At 40.4% G+C, this 19,599-nt stretch overlaps 1 protein-coding gene across 2 annotated transcripts in view; it reads left to right on the top strand.

Annotated features, from left to right (window-relative positions):
* The window catches only part of elg1 (enhanced level of genomic instability 1), a 260,212-nt gene that overhangs the window by 34,169 nt on the left and 206,444 nt on the right, over positions 1 to 19,599 (top strand). For both annotated transcript variants that reach the window (XM_067121580.1, XM_067121590.1), the window contains exon 3: positions 5,893 to 9,332. In XM_067121580.1, coding sequence (XP_066977681.1) covers positions 5,893 to 9,332 — 3,440 coding nt within the window. The remainder of the gene's footprint in view (positions 1 to 5,892; positions 9,333 to 19,599) is intronic.

Below are 19,599 nucleotides of genomic sequence, written 5' to 3'. Positions count from 1 at the left end.
TCCGAGATCTGCCTTTATGTTACGACAGCCTGTGGGAACTGCCAAGCTTCTAAGATGGTATAATCCATTTCTTTCAAGAAAGCGTTGTCAGGCATTGATGCTTGGTTATCCAAGAAGAGGGAGATGGGCAAAGCTGTTTTCTCCTCCGTCTCGACTGCCTAAAAGGAGATATGTGTATTATGCGACCAGGGAAGGTCCGTCCTTGGAAGTTTCTGTCTCCTCCCAAGGGGACTTCTCCAGCCTCATTGATCCTGCACGCAGATCTTCATTGGACTTGGCCAAGATCATGTTTTCCCCCACAGAATTGGATCATGTATTGAAGGACACCTTTAAAGTGTTTGAAATTTTCAGTTTCCTTAACTGGACTATGGGGGCCTTAACTTAAAAAACCAAGGATTGTGCTTCCCTTCAAGACAGTTTTGCATCAGATTGGCTCAGGGTACTTTTTTGCGCTGATAAAGCAATAAGAGATGGGGCCCGGGAATTAGCTGCACTTTTTTCAACCGTCATTCTCAAGAAAAGGGAGCTGTGGTGCTTGTTCACCACCAAAGGAGTTACCCCTGCTGAAAGATCCTCCCTACTTTTTGCTCCGAGGGACAAAAGCAGTCTTTTTCCTTGAGCTACGGTAGAACGTGTAGCAACGGGACTTCAAAAGATGGCAACTCATGACCTGCTGGCACAATCAACCAAACAGCCTAAGAATTTGAACCGTAATCTTACAGTTTCCTGTAATCAGAGATCCTTCTCTTCCATTCAACCATGGCCCTTTTGAGGGGCCAGAGGAAGGGCACAACCTCGCCCACACTTAAACCTTAAATCTGTTCAGCCAATCAGCAAGAAGTCGACCTCCAGATCCTTCTTTAGCAAGTGAGGATCCGGCCCTCCGTATCCCAGTGGGTGCCAGACTGCTTCAGTTTTGGGAAAGATGAGAAGTAAGATCTGTGGAGCCATTGGCACTGAAGGTGCTCAAAGAAGGGTATTCAATCCCATTCAAGGAGAAACCCCCATTAACGTCTTCATCCATCGCCTTGAAGGCGAATTCAGAAGGCTCAGAGAGATTTTCGGCCCTCTCAAAGGAGGTTTCGACTCTTCTTGTGAAAAGAGCAATAGAGGTGGTAGAGGACTTATCCTCGGAGGGGTTTTACAACTGACTACAGTATTTGTCGTTCCCAAGTCATTGGGAGGTTGGAGACCTGTCATGGACGTAAGCGCTCTGAACTTCTTTGTGCAGACAGTGAAATTCAAAATGTAGACGAATCACTCAGTTCTCTCTGCTATTCGACAAGAAGATTGGATAGTATCCATCAACATGAAAGACGCTTACTTTCATATCTCAATACACCAGGATTCTAGGAAGTATCTCAGGTTTGTATTCCAGGACAGTCTTCCAGTTTTGGTATCTGTGCTTCGGTATGTCCACAGCCCCTCAAGTCTTCACCAGAGTACTCGCCCCTCTATTGCAATGGCTTCACTTGATGGGCGTCATGGTATGCTTATATCTACGATTAGCTCCTACAGTCGTCATCCAGGGAGAAATGTTTGGGGGACAAAGTGAAAACTTTACTGCTCACCCAGGACTTGGGCATTCTAATCAATCAACAGAAATCCCAACTAGTCCCATCTCAGTCGTTAGTCTGTCTTCATCCTTAATGAAGATAGGCTCAGAATTTTCGGGTTTTTCCATCCAACAAGAGAGTATAGCTTTGCATTCAGAAAGTCAGACACTTTCCCGATCTCCAGTCCTACATAGCCAACGCTTGGATGAGCCTCTCAGCAACCCTCTCTTCCATTGAGATTTTTGTGCCCTTAGGGAGACTGCATGCGAGACCTTTGCAATTCTTCCTAAAGGCCAGTTGGAGCAGGAAGACTACCGGATTCGTTCATCTTCTCCATCACTCCGGAAATAAAAGTAGACCTTCAGTGGTGGCTCGAAGGAAGATTTCTTGTAGGAGAGTCACTACATTAGATGAACCCAAACCTAACAGTGTTCTCCGACGCAGACTTTCCAAGGCTCTTTCCACAAAAACAAAATCTGCTCAAACAACCTCATTTCAAGAGGTTCCTTCAAGGATTGTCCACTCTCGCTCTGACAGGCTTCAGACTGTCAGGAAGATTGTCAGAGTGCAAGGTTTTTCAAGAGAGGTTGCAAACGCTATTGCTAAATGTTGACACGACTTTTCTACCAAACTACCAGGCTAAGTGGGTGGTATTTCATCTGGGACCTCTTTAGTCCAACTAGCAGATTTTTACTTTATCTGAGGATGTTTCAGGGTTCATCATCCACAGTCAAAGGCTGCAGTTCTTTGCTGAATTCAGTATTCAAACATAGAGGTTTAGATATATCTGATTTAATTAAGTCTTTTGACACCTTGAAAGAGAAAATGCAAACCTCAGTTTCTTGGAACTGGGACTTGGTGTTACGTTGGCTTTCAGGTCCCCCTTTTGAGCCACTTCACACTTAATCATTCAGGGATTTATCTAGGAAACTTTTTTTGGTTGCTTTGGCCACAGCAAAAAGGATCATTGAGTTACAAGCTCTGGATAAGCAAGGTGGCTTCTCAAGAAGATGCAGTATGCACATTCATCCTAGGGTTCTTAGCGAAGAACGTAAACCCTTCCAACCCATGGCCTCGATCATTCATTATCAAGAGCCATACAGGGATACTTGGACCTTCGGACCAAGAGAGAGTGTTATGCCGAGTGAGAGCGTTAAAACACTACCTCGAGGGAACCAAGGAAATGAGAGGGGATTTTTGTATCTTCTGATGTTCAGTCAAAAACCCATCACGTCCTCTCCAAGAATGCTCTCTCCTTTCTGAGAGATGTAACTATTGAGTCTCACTTGGGTATTCAGGAAGATGCCTTACTCTTGTTTAAAGTAAAAGCCCATGACATTTGAGCAGTAGCCACGTCGTTGGCTTTTAAGCGTAATCTTTCCCTTTCTGCAATCATTCTATCGACTTATTGGAAGTGTTGATCAGTTTTCGCCAACCACTACTTACGCGATGTGGGAACAGCATTCGAAGACTACAGTACTTTAGGTCCTTTATCCGTGGCTGGCATGACACTAGGGAACGAGGGGTAGAAGTGCTACTTCTATTTCCTCTATCATCTCACCTTGTGTAAGGTTGTCGAGTTTTGGGAAGCCTGAGGGTATTTGGTACTGGAGTACCCACCAATCTTTTCTTTTAATGGATGGGTATTGTTTTTAATTTGGTGTACAGGTAACAAATTTATATGGTTTTGGTTTTTACTATACCATGCCCAGGGCAAGGGTACTTGTATTGTTTTGCTTTGGCAGTCATAGGAGTACTCCCTGACAGCAGAGCTCCCACTTAAAGTGGAACAACTCCTGATATTGCTGGTCATGTCCCTATGGATCAAGATAGGCTAAGCAACAACCAAGGGGCAGCATCTTCCTGCTGTAGTGCTCTCACCAGGTAAAGTTACAACAACCATTTCTGCAATGCTAGCTTTTTTATGTATTTCAAATTCATTTTCATTTATAAATGTTTTTGAGTAGTACATGTCCATGAATCCCCCACCTGTCAATGTGGTATTCAGCTATGTAATTACTTGAGAAGTTACATATATAAAAATTATACTTCATAATAAAATAAGGTCTTTTATATATACATGCCAAGAAATTCCATGATTGGAGCCCTCCCTCCTCCCCACACATGGACATGAGCATAAATGAACTGAGCTCTTCAGCTATGTTGTACCTATACTTCCCCCCCCCCCTGAAATGGGCGGGGCACTTACCTACACCAAAACAGTAGAGCATTACTGTGAATTTCAAATTAAAGGCTGCCATTAAAAGTAGAAACTAATAGCTATGTAATTATAATAAAACCTTGTTTTATTATAAAAATGTTATATTTGTCAGAATCTTAATGATTTTTTACATGTCCAGTTGTAAAATTTTTTAAGAAATGCAATTTTGTTTCTTAAAGGTTTTCATCGTAGAATTAAAGACAAAGTGTTTGAGCAGGGCATTTGATAGCCAAGTATTTGGACTCCAGTCTGGTTAAACTTCTTAATGATGAATGTTGCCTTATCACTGATCATCGTATTGAATATTCACCCATGTGACTGGCCGGATACGAATGCTTCCATGTCTTAATGTTTATTTATCACATAACTGAAAAAGGTTTTAGTTTCCACCTTATTAAGTATTATGCTTTAGAATATGGTATGTTGATGTTAATCTTCAAACCACATAATGTTTTCCCATCAAATCTGCCACTTTACTCTTTTATGTCCAAATTGTTGTTGATTGCACTGCCATTAAACCTCAGATGTTCCATTATCCTTTAATCAGCTTGCTCAGCCAATTTGTAGCTCAAGAAAATACACTTGCTTTGTGTTTATTTTATAGAGATATAGAGATGACTTGCTAAAGACACTGAGATGAAATGCTATACATCTACTATATTGGAAAATATTTTATTTACTATGGTTGTATGTAAATAATTCAAATACTGTAGATACCATAAGTCTAAAGCAGAGATTCTCAAGGGGTTCCATACTTAGATTTCTGAACAAAATCTAATTATGCAGGGAGATGAATTCAATAAATTCTTTATGATTTCAATAAATTATACTAAATTATAATTACTAAAGTACTATTTCATATTTATTATTAGATTTTTTATGAAAAATCATTATAGCATTAGTTTTATGCACATTGTGAACAGTAATGCTTAATGGAACCCTAGAATATCTAGTGAATGGTTTGAGCCCTGTGATTTGATGATTACCTCAGAGAAGCCTTCCTGTTTTGGTGGTTTACATTGTGACAGAGTACTGAATGCTGCTGCTCTCTCTCTCTCTCTCTCTCTCTCACTTGTGACCCACAAAAGTTGACTGACAGCTAGGACGTAATTTGCTGCTTTGGTCATTAGGGGCATACAAGATTTTAGGCAATGCTCTCATATTGTCCCGATTTGTAAGATTCAAAAACTGAACACTGGTAATTATGTTCATGAACAGGATGTGCTACTAATGTGCTGCGAGGGAGATAGATATGAAATTTCACATAAATAGTAGGTCCTAAGGGAAGATTGATTGTGATCCCTGGTATGGTGAGATTGCTGAAAAGCTGGCAGTAACACTGTTAACATAGAATCTAATGGTGATGATAAACTGGAGTTAGTTGTGTCTATCCTGAGTAGCTGATAAGCTGGGAGTAACCTTTTTCACATAGAATCTGATATAAAAATGGATTGACATTGATAAACTAGTCAGTCAGTCCCCGGTTATTGGCGGGGGTTCTGTTCTGATGGCGTGACGATAAACAAAAATCGTTGATAACTGAAAATCGACGATTTTTGGTGCTTATCGGTGCCAATAAGTGGAGATCAGCACCTCTGTTAGGTATATATCAGTGCCAATACCTGATTACCGGTGCCGATGAGCGGAAATCTGCGATTTTTGGCACAGAAAATCACAGATTTTCATCACTAGACAAGCCCCATAAAACTGTATCTCCAGTACCCGAGCCCACCGATAACCAGGGACTGCCTGTAGCTGTTTGCCAAAAGTAAATATGTAATTTGTTTGAACAGTTGAAAAATTTTTAATAAATGATGAATGGGAAGAGGTAGTTTAGTGAATCTGCCCCTCCCATTTATTGATACACATCAATAATCTGTTTTACATTAATCAAGAAATAATAGGGTTTGACAGATTAGCTTTGGACTTATTTAATCTGGAATTGTCTCACTTTTGTATAATCATTGTTTTTTATTTGTTTAGTGTCCCCTCAACATTGTTTGCATATGCAGTGTGATTTGGGGTAGGTAAAAGTTACAGGAATGTATCTATGAAACAGTCTTAAGATTTGTATTTTCAGTTAAATAAAAATATAATGATATATTTTCTTTTCAGGAAATATCTTCTCAGCAGAAGATAGAGAAAGGGAGCATTCTGAATTATTTCACAAAAAAGGGTGTGACTGCGTCAAAGTCAAAATTAAAGGTGGCTGATGCTGCATTGAACAGATGTAATGATTCAGACGTTTACAAGGTGGAAGAGAAAATTGTCAAAAGCACTGAAAGAAAAAATGGGAAAATTACAGGTGATATTCCAGGTAATGTAACAAAAAAGCAATTGGGAGATGGAAGTCAAGTCACAGTTAACATCAAAAAGACAAATAAAAGTTTACATCTTGGAGTAGGATGCCATGGAACAGGGAGTGCTGTTACAGAAACACTATCAGATGAAAGTGAAGATTTTGAATTGAAATCCAGTAAGAGAGTAGATGGTAGTGATGAAAAATTGCATGCAAGTTTGGATAAAAGTGTGACGAAACATAAAAATATTTTTGTATTTATGATGGCAAATAGAGACAAGCAAAATGAAGTTCTAAAGAAAATGGCTGAAGAAGAATTAATGAACAATGAAGAATCTGGAAATAAAAGTGAAAAGCAAAGTAAATTACTTCATGGAAGTTCACAAGTATCCAAAAAAAATGATGAGGTAGATTTGATGGCATTGGATCTTCAGTCAACCAAGGGCAGCAAGAAAACACAGTGTATGGACACTGAAAATTCTCCATTGAAAAAGAAAAAATCTCCTAGGAAAAGATCTAAATCACATAAGGGTAGTGAAGTGTTTAGTGCAAAAGGCTCAAAAACTAGCAGGAGTGTTACTGGAATACTCGATAAAGATGATGATTTTGTCAGTACTGAACAGAGTCAGGGCAAGACAGAATTTGTTGGTGGTGGTAAATTTAGAGGTAAGAGTAAAGAGGATGAAAGTGGTTTTATCAGTTCTGAACAAAGCATTAGTAAGTATAGCAGGAATGAAGACCTTGATAGTATTGAACCAAGTAACAGAATTAAAAATAGGTCTTGTTTAGATTCTGGAACTAGAAAAGATTTTATTGAAGTTGACAGACCCGCCAGTGATGTATCCACTGATGAAGATTGCATCGAACTGGTAGCTCCACAAACTTCACAAAATAGAGCAGCTGCAAGTGTAGCAAAGGTACAGACAACACCACCTGCAGTAATTGGTAATGCTTTCACCCTTTTGATGACAAATAGACATAAAATGAACAAAAAGACTGTGGAGAAAAAAGATGAATTGGTGGATGAGGATACATGCACTGTAGAGTTAAAACACCTCAAGATACAAAAGAGAAAAGCTGGGAAATATGATGAATACCCGCCTGGTAAGAGAGGAAGAAAAAGAAAGAAGAGCTTTAGTTGTGATCTTGATTCATCCCTCAATGATTTTGAAGGAACTCCCAAGAAAAAGAAGCGATCAAAAAGAAGACGTAGGATAATAGAGAGTGAAGACAGTAGTACTGAGGACGAAGATCAAATTTCCCAAGGTGGAATTTTGTCTGAGGGTCACAGTGTGACTGATATAAGCTGTGGTGAAATAGAAGTTAGTAGTAAGAAAGTAGTTGAGGATCAAACACCGGTCATGTCTGTTTCTTATGTTCAAGACATCAGCAAATGCAAGGAACCAAAAAACCTCAGTGATCATCGGCCTGATAAAAGTAAGTCTAGCATTTTGAATGCAAAGAATTGTTTAGTTGGAAAAGGGAAAGAAATTGAAGTGAAAGGAGAATGCAGCAGTTGTTCAGTCATGGATGAAGGTGGAAAGAGAGATTACACATCTTCAGATGAAGGTGTTTCGTCTGGAACCCCTGTAGAGGTTTCTGGAAATCGACGGAAAAAAAACAGCATGAAAGTAGGTAGCTTTTCTAAATCTGATATGTCTGATAGTGGTGCACTGAATAAGATGAAGGATGAAACTGAATGTAGTGACGCAAGTACATCTGAAATTAATAATGAAGAAGAAAAACTTAATGACAAAGTTGTTACAAGTCCCCACAAAACAGTTGAAAGTATCAGCTCAGGTGAAAAAAGTTTGACCTTGATGTTGAGAAGGGTAAGAAATTTGAGCACCAGTGATACCAAGTACACAGCCACATTAGAAGAAGGCAAAGCTGATAAATCAGTTGGAGAAAAAGCATTTTTGTGTGAAAAAATGCAAGATAGAGTTAATGAACCTCCCATTGAAGAGGATTTCTCTGTTGCTTTGACCAGCCCTCCAAAAAAGAGAAGAAAGAAAGGCAAGAGTATGGAATGGGATGATGAAGACAACAACAGTAGGAATAACTGTAATGATAAATACCCTGTAAAAACAGAGAGTAAAGGTGAAGGTGATGACTATGGTGCAGACTGCAGCAAGGATGAAAAATCAAATGGAGATAGTTTACCAATCTCAAAAAAAGGTAATATAGCCACTTTCTTCAAAAAGATGAGTAAGGAAGAAAAAGCTGTTGAAAGGAGTAAATCTGTCATAACCATTAAAGCAGATGTTCATGCACCATGTGAAGGCTATTCCCCAAATAAGAAGTCCAGGACAAGTTTACGAGCTGGAACATGTGGTGGTATCCCACAGAACAAAGAGAAAACACAGGTCAGGCGTTCGTCTCGAAGATTAAAAAAAGAATTAGAGGATTTTAATAAGATTGAGCTGCTTGAGCAAATTCAGGTAAATTCCCCCAAAAAGATCCCTGGCATTGAAAATGTCAGGAAAGATATGAAAGGTAAGGGGATGAAGAAAGCTAGCCTAAATGCTGAAATTTGTACTATAAAGGACAATAAACCAAGCCAAGCTCATGTTAGTGACAGTGCCCCAGAAAATATTAAGGAGATGCATATAATTGATACTTTGAAGAGAGAAAACACAAATGATGGGTCTGTAAGTAAGCCAAGTAAAACTTGCAAGAAATCTAAAGAATCACCTCAGGACACTTCAGAATGTAGTACAAAAAGGGACAAGAAGAAAGAAGTAGATGATATTTGGCAGGATATTACTGTAGGGAAAATTTCTGTAAAAGGAATCACTACAGTGAAGGGTAAGAGCAAGAAACTTTCAAAGAAAAAGCAAGGAGGGAAGAATGGGCAACCCAAGTTAATGGTGAATAAAATAAAGGAAGTAAGATCAGAAAGAAAGGTGGACAGTAACAAACCTGGAAGGAAGAAGAAGAAAAGCCAGAAAAAACAAGTTTTAAATGACTTGTCAAAAGATAAAGATGGAAAAGTATCTGGTAAGAGTGATAAACTTGATGAATATTGTGACTTGGGTAATGAACTTGAAAATGTTGGGAAAAGTAAAGCTCCTCTGAATAAGAATAATTCAGCTGAGATTGTTGCTGGTGAAACTTCGCCTTTCAGTGATGTGATTCATGACAAAGAAATGAAAAGAAAGTTGTTTCCAAAAAGGGTAACAGAAGCAGCTGAAGATGCAAATGATGATAAGGAGAATATGGAACAGACCAGTCAGCAAGCAGCTAAAAAGTCCAGGTGTGTTTTTATTTTTGTTACATATTAGAAATATTTTTTATTACTAATCTGGAGTATTCTGTGTGACAGTGTTGTAGTTAAGATAATTGATTTGCATCTGTGTAACAAACAATGTTCTTTCTTTATTGTACTAAACTGGTAGGCATGGAGAGCTTAGTGCTGATGTCATACTTACAGGTGAGCAAAGCATTGTTTACACCAAGTTAGTCCTCTGTCTATCTAGGAGAGTATTGTGATGTACTTAATTCTAGTATAGCCAGAGCACTGTTGTTATTTCTCATTGCAGCCTTTATCATTTTAAGTTATATTAATGTTTTCCAAAAGTTTGGCATTACAGCATTAAGTAAAAAGTGAGGCAATTCTGTGATTATGTGCATTACTTAAAATGATTTAATTTTCTTTTATTATATCTAAATTTTGCCCAGCCAAAGTTTTGTAATAGTCCTATTCTGTGTATGTATTTCTTTATTATTTACTTCTGTGGTGCCACCCAAGGTCAGGCACTTTTAGTTTAACCACTTGCTTTTCTTATGCCCTTATATTTACATCTTGGGTCATATTATTCTCAGCTGAAAGTTCATAACTACAAACTGATGTTTTGCAACTACAAGATTTTCAGGGGTGAGACTTTGTAGTTCTTCAGCTTCTCAAACTCTATTCTACTCAACAAGATGTAGTCAATTTAAGTAGATCTTGCAGCACTCTCATACTCAATCAGGAGTTCATTATTCCTTGGTCAAACGCTTTTCTTTATTTCGGTCATTGTATCCATGTCCTCCTTGGATGCAACTTCTAGCATCATTACTTCAGTTGACGTGCCCATTTAGGTTCCCTTCAGTTGATTCCATTTTCTCATTCAAGTCCACCCAAAAACTCTTTCACTTCCTCAGAACATCCTGTTTGGGGGACATACACACTTAACATTGCATTCTTCCATACATAGCCTCATGGTCCTTTCATCCTTCTTTTGCATCTAGTAACACATAAACTTAATCGACATCTGTACTTATCAGTTACTTTATGATTATTTTTTGCTATGCTACCATTCAGTTTTTATATTTAATTTTAGGTGTAAAGTATGGGTTAGTTTAGGTTAGGAACTATTTGGAATTGTTAGCTGTAAGATATTTGGAAAATATTCAAGTCCAGGCTATAGTATAGGGTCTTTTGTTACTCATCAGAAAGCCAGACCCCCAAAAGCATGTGTGAAGATGAGGTGCTACTGTACTGGAATGCCATTTTTAAGGTCTCCAGACAGAACAGTATTAATGGCATTTCTTCCTTCCCTACTTGCACCACTGTATGAAAGTTTGAAGTCATATCAGTTCCTTGGCTGTATTACCCTTCCGGTGAGTCATAATCATACAATATATCCACTCTCCCACTCATTAGATGTGTGTACATTTAGTGTTCTAATCTCAGAGGTTGATTGTGCTTTAGTCACACCTGCTCTTGATGTGGTAGGGTTGTATGGCCATAGTGGTAGGGAAATGTATTTGTAGGTCACTTCTAGGCAACATCAAAGAATGGCTCATTGCGTAAGTTGTTTCAGCCGATAATTTGCAGATGGATGTCCTTGGCTCTAACCCTCCTTATAGGCAGTCACCGGGTTACGGCCAAGGTTCTGTTCCAGTGACCTGCTGTAAGCCAGCAATCGGTGTAACCCGAAAATGGTGCCCGATTTTTTTTATGAATATATTTGAAAAAACACTGAAAGTATGGATTTGCCATAAGCAGATACAACCCAGGGACTGCCTGTACAGGCTTGGGAGTGTCATGTGAGAGCAATATGCTGCTGATATCATCCCTTCCCTGTACTGTGCCTACTTCAGACTCAACTGCTACTTAATACAGCCCCCCCACCTCCCCCAACAAGACAATGACTTAAATGGCACTCCCTGTGTGGGTATACTGTAGCTGGGAGTCTGCTGTCCTTCCTCTTGCCTGTCTTTCTGTTAGTTCAACCCTGAGGCATCCCCAGGATACAAAGGAGCTGCAAAGGTGTTGTGGCCATCTCTGGGCATTTTGGAGATCCCTCCAGTATACCTTCATGGAAAATTTGGCTTCAGCCATGGCTTCCTCTCCCAGCTCTGAGTTTGTGACAATGGATATTCCTGCTATTAGCAGTGTTTCTGTTGCTTCCATTGTTCCTACTGTAATTGCTCTGGAAGTTCCTGCTCCTATCTCTTAGAGGATGTCTGCCTTGATTGTGGTCTTAGCAGAGGTGAAAGAGGATGAAGAAAGCTGTTCATCATCTTCCTTTTGCATGGTTGCCCCTGACCCATGCACCATTTAATGTTGCTCTGCATGGGACAGGCATTGCATCCACCTGATTGCCCTGTTCAAGTAGTGGAGCTGACCTGGCTGGTTCTGCTTTTATGGCAAGATATAAGGGTGGTAAAACTGACAGAGTTCCATCACCCTTGCCATCTTCAGACCATGGCTCTTATGTCTGTGACTTGTTCCAGATATTTGTCTTGATCTTCTGAACAGTGGGCAGTGTCGGGCTACTTTGTCTCCCTCTGCTTCTCCAGAGGATCCAGCTTGATCTGTTGTCAGATTCTACTTTGCAAGTGGACCCACGACAGCTGAGTTAGAGAAGCATTTTCATGATATCATTGGGCTCATTCACAAGAACAGGGTCTTGGAGTAGTGACCTGAGGGATTTCTTGACCCCTGGTGTCCTTTATCCAACACACTTGAGTTTTTCCACAGAGTCTGCACCTTCTCTAGACAGCCCTTCTCTCCACTTGCTTGGGATGTCCTGGATGATTTAGATTCTTTGGTAACTTAATGGAGGAGGCTGAAACCTACCCCCTAGAGGTATACCTGTCAGTCTGCGGTGTGATGAACAACCTGTTTGGAATAGCTTCATGATGCAGAGGGGATATATTTCTTTTCCAAAGGAGGAGCTCTGGAGTCAGCTGCCATGGCTTTGTCTCAAGCAGCATCGTGACTTGATATATGGTTTAACATGACAGTGAACGTTGCTTGTTTAGGTTGGGGGGGAGGCTGTTAACTTTTGTCTCAACAGTGTGCAAAATTCATCTTGAAGAGGCAAAGTGATCTTCATAGTCTCTTTCCAAGGGATGGTTTGACCAAGAGTGGTTTCGCTTTGTGAAACGGATTGGTACTGTATTCTGCCTTCAAGAAAAGTAGGGTTGAGGCAGTGTTGGAGAATAAAACTGACTCAGGACCAGTGCAAGATAATGCAGTCAAACCTTTAACGCTGGATACACTATCGACATAGGGCTTTGGGAGAGGCCACACCTCTTGTATGGCCCTTGGGAGGGGTTCAGGAGTCTTCCAGGCATTTTCACCATCCTAGCCAGGCTTCTGCCAGAAAGAGAGATAAGGAGAAGGAAAGAGGTTGCCAAATGTGTGATCTCCCTCTCCCACTGCATTGAGTTTGTGGATGCTTGTCCAACCATTGGGCTCTATGGCAGTGACAGGCCAGAACCTCGGGTAGTCTGTCCTTTGAGTGGCTACAGGCTTCCCTTTAGGATCACCACTTTCTCCTCTCTCACAAACTGATCCTGTTTCATGCTTATTATCCAGAACTGTTTAAGATCTCTTGTTATGTTGACAGAGCTGAAGACAGTGCTAGAGAAGGACATGATGGTAATCATAGACGATTACTCTGCAAGCCGAGAGCTGTAGACTGACCATCAGTCTCTCTTCCGTGAAAGAGTTTGTTCATCAAAATCTGGACAGGTTTCTATTAGAGAGGGCAGCTTTGTGCTTTTGTTAAATTCGAATACCTGTCCATTAAGACTAAAAAAAAGTACCTCTATTCCATTTACAGTGGGATAACGTATCAGTCCAAAGTGCTTTGTTTTGGACTAGCAACTGCCCTACAGGTGTTGAAATGGGTATTCATGCTGGTGACAGTTTAGGTCCATTCGTTTGGGATCCATATCTTACAGTATCAACAATTGGCTGATCCTGGCATCATCCAAGGCTAAATTGCATGAGGATTGGGACAGTGTCTCATTTTGTCCTAGTCTGGAGATTGTGATAAATTGTAAGAAGTACAGTCCCATTACTAGACAACTCATGAAGCATAGTAAACCAAGAGTCCATCCTGTGGACATGCAAATTAACATTCTCCAGGAGTTATCAATGCAGTTCCTTTACCAAAAGGAACAACCAGCTTGGCTCTGGCAAATCCTTGTTGTTTTCTTGTTTTCTTTAGAGAAATTTTTGCATCATTGGCATACCAACATGCATTCAATTCAGTGATGCCCAAAGCAACACAGGTCATCTAGTGGTGATCCTCCAGCACTCCCATTTCAATTGATCAGAAAAGTGAGGGGTGACCTCTTTTGGTGACTGGATGACCCCAACCTCGTTGTGGGTGTTCCGCTGAATTTCACCCATTAGAGTAGCTACTGTTTGTAGACACATTGAAAGTAAGGTAGGCCACACTCCTGAGCAATTCTTTTCTTTTGGGTGTGAACTCGAAAGGATTCTAACCTGTAATCAACATTCTCATGATGAGTGCAGCACTCTTGACACTGTTGGCTTTCAGAGATCAGTTGATGGACATTCAGTCAAACTTACGAGCAACAGAACAAATATGGTGTCAAATGTCAGCAGACTTGGCAGTACAGTCTCCCTCCATCTCTGCATTTTGGCATGGTAGGCACATGAGTGGGCTGTTTGCCATGCTGTCTTGCTGTCAGCCAGATATATCAATGTGCCATAGGAATGTGTTGGGTGACAATCTCACCTCATATGCCTGGGGCAGTTTGTGAGGACAGAGTGGTCCATGTACCCTTACATAGTGTGAAAACTGTTTGAGATTTAGCCACACAGTTAAAAAGGAAGCTGCTGGACCCTGATCAGCTGTGTCTTGTCGAAATGCCAAGAGAACTATTTGTGTGGCCCACACTGCTCTTGACAGCTGCACCTGCTCAGATGTGACCAATCCATGCAGTCACTTGTGTTTCGAGGTTGGAGACTGTTCTGTATATCCTGAGAAAGATTTCTCTTGCAGGGTTGCATAGATGTTGGGTATTATAAGATCAGTGCAGGTGTTTATGAGGAAGAGTGGGCCATCAGCTTTGGTTAGCATAATTTGAGTGATATCTCTCAGGTTGGATCCACTATTTAGTAGATTGCAGATTTTTTAGTTTACCTCCGCTGTGATAAGCTCCTCTCAGTGTTTGTAGTAAGTGGTAATGCTCAGTTCTTTGCAGGTTTTTTGGCTTAGGGGCAGTGGTCTCCACACCCTTAAGGAGGTTCAAATAGTCTTCTTTGCCTAAGGGGCTCCAGCCTCTAGATTATGTGACTGATGTCCTTGGCAGTCTCACCTAGGCACCTTACAAACCCATGAGGGGGAGAGATATTACATTCAAGACTATTTTATTAGGTGAATTGTAAGATAATTTACTTAGTGTGGCACTTGGAGGCGTGGGAATCCTTCTTGTTTTTGTTTGTTCAAGTTTTTAAAGAAAAATGACATTTTTATAATAAAGTAAAGTTTTATATATATATACTTACCAAGTAATTATATACCTATAGTTTCTTACTAGCATGGTAGCTTAAATTCAAAATTCACGGTAGCACTTCGATTGTTTTAGTGTAGGTGACCAGTCCCACCCACTAATGGGAATACTAGGAGTGACTTAGCAGACAGCCTCATTCTGTTTTTGCCTTATGTCCATCAGAGGGTAGGAGGGTGGGCTCTTATTTTGTAATTACATGGTAAGTATATATAAAAGTTTATTTTATTATAAAAGTCATTTTTATATCAGTAACTTACCAAGTAATTACATAGCAGATTCCACATTAATAGGAGGTGGGATACATGGACATATTCTACTCCAAAACATTGTCATATAATGAATTTGAAATAGAAAAGTTGGTAGCATTGAAAACAATGCTTGTTGTTTCCTTACCAGTTAAGAGAGTTACTGCAGGAGAATACTGCCTCTGGTTGGTGCTCATCTTAACCAGTAGTGGCGTGGCAGCATAGCCGTGGAGCACCTCTACTTAAGTGGGAGCTTTGCATCGAAGGAGTATTCCGGTGGCTAGCAAAGCATCAGTAGGTGCCCTTGCCCTGGGCGCAGTACCAAAATAAAAAAACAACCAGACAATACTGTCACCTACACTGAAATAAAACCACAACCTGTCCACTGAGAGTGGTGGGTACTCCAGGTATATTGTACCCCCAGCTCCCCAAAACCCGACACCTTACTACAAGGTGAAGAGGTAGTAGGAGAAAATTCTGTGCTTCCTCCCATGATACCATGCCAGTTACTAATAATGGTCACAAGGTACTGCAAAATTTTAACAATTTTTTTTTTAACTTAATTAAAAATAGTGAGAAGCGAAGATCGATTACACTTCAAGTAGGTCAGCTGCAAAATGGAAGTGAGGGGCATATTGTGCCTGCAAGCTAATGAGGTAGCAGCTGCTCTGACATCCTTAGCTTTTACTTAAAGTAGGCAAAATGCTCCCCAGAATCTAAGAGAGGTCTCAGAAATAAAATCCATTTAGGATGAAGGACAATGTGCTCTTAGTCAGAAGACGGAGTGGGTCCTTGCCAGAACACTAGGTTATGGATGGCCCTCTGCTCTTCCAGTCCTGCTCAGGTAATACCTGAAAACTCCAACTGGACAGAGGGCTCTCTCTTCTTTGTCAGAGCCAAGGATATCCGTTAAGTTCTTAAAGGAGAAAGAACAGATCCAGGTCTTGGATAGGTCCTTATTCTTGGCTAAAATCCAAGGGTAAATGAGCAAACCATATCTTGTGAAAAAGACCTACTCTAGAACGATGGCTTGGCTCTCAATAAAACATTTTAGCAGAAGCCAAGATCACCAGGAAGATAGCCTTCCGGGTAAGGTCTTTTCCGAGAAAAGGAGTGTAGTAAATCAAAGAGGGACTTGTCAGTCACTTCAACACTACGTCCAGGTTCCAGGAGACCGGATTTCCTTCCTTGCTTGGACTAGTCAAAGGACTTGATGAAGTTGCTTAAAACCTGAGTTAAACGTAGCTCGATGAAGTTGCTTAAAACCTGAGTTAAACGTAGCTCGACACCCCTTAATGGAGGAATATGAGAGATTCTAGATCTCCTCAGATTAAAGAGGCAATCTGCAATTCAGATCACAGATGTCTCAAAAGGAGTGATGTAGAGTCTGAGACACCAGCTAGAAAAAATCACTCACTTATTCCGGTAGACAGAGCTGGAAGATCAACGTCTGCATTTGTAATAGTCCCTATAGTACGTCTGGAAAAAACCCCTTCATTCTGACAAGCCTCCTGAAGGAAGGTTGACTGAGTAGACATGGATGGGGGAGGAGTCTTGGAGAGTCCACCAACAACCAAGTCAGGTTTGGAAGTCATTATTTCATGGTTCAGAACGGGGCTATGAGGGTCATCGTAATGTTGCGATGAGCCTGAAACTTGTTCAGTACTTCCTTGACTGTAGAAGGGCAGAAAGACGTAGGGGTCCAAATTGGAGCGAACTTGCAGCATGGAGTCTGCTACCCATGCCAGAGGGTCTGAGGCTGGAGAACAGAAGAGAGGAAGACGAAGGATCCTTAACCCTTACAGTCCGGGCTAAATATATATTAAGCACACCTCTAGACTGGGCTAAATTTAAAGATGGTAAAAAAAAAATCAATGGGAAGAGGAAGATATGTACGAGGGTAAGTCAAAAAGTTCCAGGAAAAATTGTTGAATGATGTATTTACACAGGAATGAAACAACCCAAATACTTGGTAAACAATTATCTGTGATGTAGTGATCATATAGACTTGCTACCTCAGTCATCCTCTTGCTACCGTGGTGTTAACATCTGCTTCAGAAAAGTAACTTCTTGAACCCATGTAAAATAAAAATTTTGAGATGAGAGCTAACATCAAGTTCCTGACCAAGCTTGATTGGAAACCAGGAAAAATTATTGAAGCTTTGCAACAAGTTTATGGAGATTCTTCTCCATCTAAATCAGTTGTTTATGATTGGATAAAGCGATTTAAGGATGGTCGGGAGGACCTCAAAGACAACCCAAGAGAGGGAAGACCATGGACTGCAAAAATGAAAGAATTGTGGCTTTGGTGCAGAATCTAGTGGATGAAGATCATCGGATTACTATCGATATGATAGCTAATGACACTGGGATCTCCCATGGTTCTGCATTTTCAATTTTAAATGAAAATCTTGGTTTGAGTAAACTTTCAGCACGTTGGGTCCCAAAAGCGTTGCTAAGACCAACTGCATCAAAGAGCTGAACCTTTCTCTTGCAGTTTTAACGAAGATTGAATCAAATGAATCAGAGTTTTTGACCGGATTGTTACTGGAGATGAAACTTGGATCCATCAATATGACCCAGAAAGTAAAATTCAATCAAAGCAATGGTTACCAACAGGTTCAGCTGCACCAGTGAAGTTCAAAGTGGCGAGATCTGCCCAGAAGGTTATGGCAACAGTGTTTTGGGACTCAAAGGAGTGATTTTGATTGATTTCCTTAAAGGACAAAAACAATCACCGAACTACTACAAAGGTGTTTTGCAAAAACTGAAGACTGCATTGGCTAAAATACGTCGAGGAAAGTTGCACATCGCAGAATTTTGTTCCATCATGATAACGCTCCAGCACATTCATCAAGGGTTGCAAGAGAAGTCCTACGGAAATTTAGGTGGGAAACTCTTCCACATCCTCCTTATAGTCCTGATCTTGCTCCTTCAGATTTTTTCCTGTTCCCAAAACTCAAGGAACACTTAAGAGGAGTCCGGTTTGAATCTTTGGATGCTGCTAAACATGCAGTTTCAACATGGTTTAATAGAAAGGCCCCAAATTTCTACAAAGAAGGGTTGCAGAGGTGGAAACAGCGCCTTGAAAAGTGTATAGAGTTAGATGGTAGATATGTAGAAAAATGATGTTTGAATTTCCTTAAATAAAGAGTATATTGAATTTTTCCTGGAACTTTTTGACTTACCCTCGTATATGCATATGGTATTATAAAAAAATTCACAAAAATTTCTTGTACCTTCCAAGGGAAGTTGAAAGTGAATATTTCCAACCTGGTGCAGGACCTCTTTTCCAAAAGACAGTCATCAAAATATGCTAATTTTACCAAGTTATAAGTGTTTTTTCTAATGTTGTTTTATTATATTTTGTAAAATTATAATTAAAGCTCACCCAGTATCATAACAGGTAAGAACTAAAAGCAGTAACAAATTCTGAGTATATTTTTTGTAAAATATTTATGGAATGTCATTGGATGGGGAATTTTGGACAACATTCCTCTATGACATCTCAAGGCAAACTTATCCCTCTCTGCTGTACCAACTAGCTATTAGAGTTGGGGTAAGAGTTGCCATGATTCATTTATGGCCCATGGAAGTTAACTGAGCACATTTCCCACAAAATTCTTTAAAATTTTTCTGGCACGAAATCTTGAACATATATGTATGTTACCCATCCACAAGGGGTTAAGGTGGCAAACAGGTCCAAAGTCAGCTTGCCCCAAAGATTCCACAGATCCTGACAGACCAGGGCATTCAAGGTCCACTTGTTGGTAAGAACAAGCTTCTGACGGCTCAGTTCGTCCGCCAGTACTTGTTAGTTGGCCTGAATAAATCTAGAGACTAGAAAACTTGATTTTGATCATCCACAATAGAAGTTCTCTTGTTTGGTTGAGAAAAAATGAGAGAGTCTCCTTGCTAATGTAATAAACTTTAGGACTGTGGTCTAGTCTAAATGGATTACCAATGTCAAGGAGTGAGCTAACAGTCAAGCAGCATTGAAGCCCTAAGCGAATCACTTTCAGCTCTCTGACATTGATGTGAAGGCCCCATTCTTCCGGGGACACATCCCAGAAACTTCCTGGTTCCCCAAGAGGGCTCCCCAACCTAGATCAGGGCATTGAGAAGAAGTCTTAAGCCTAGTCTCAGAGGATGAAGGAACTTCCTTTCCGAAAGTTAGATTGGACAGCCACCACTGCAGGTCCGACTTAAAACTGGGGCTTTGGGAAAAAACGACAGTGTCCGGCTGTGTTCCCTTGTCCCAGTTGGTCTTGTGTTCAAAACCTTTGAAGTCCGACGTCCAGGAAAAACTGATGTTCATGGGCAGAAAATGAAGTCAAATGTGAGAGGAGCAAGGACTCAAGAGAAGACTTGTGCCACAGAGGCCGAAACCTAGATCCCTGAACTGGAAGATCCTGTCTCGTAAGACGGACCTGAGATAATCTGTGATGTCTGGACATGGACATGGAAGGAAGCAACCTGCATATCCAAGGTCTCCATTCAATCGCTCTGGAG

This window comes from Macrobrachium rosenbergii, chromosome 2 (assembly GCF_040412425.1).
Source record: "Macrobrachium rosenbergii isolate ZJJX-2024 chromosome 2, ASM4041242v1, whole genome shotgun sequence".
In the NCBI taxonomy this organism is placed as follows: domain Eukaryota; kingdom Metazoa; phylum Arthropoda; class Malacostraca; order Decapoda; family Palaemonidae; genus Macrobrachium; species Macrobrachium rosenbergii.
This window is presented reverse-complemented; position numbering and strand designations above follow the sequence as displayed.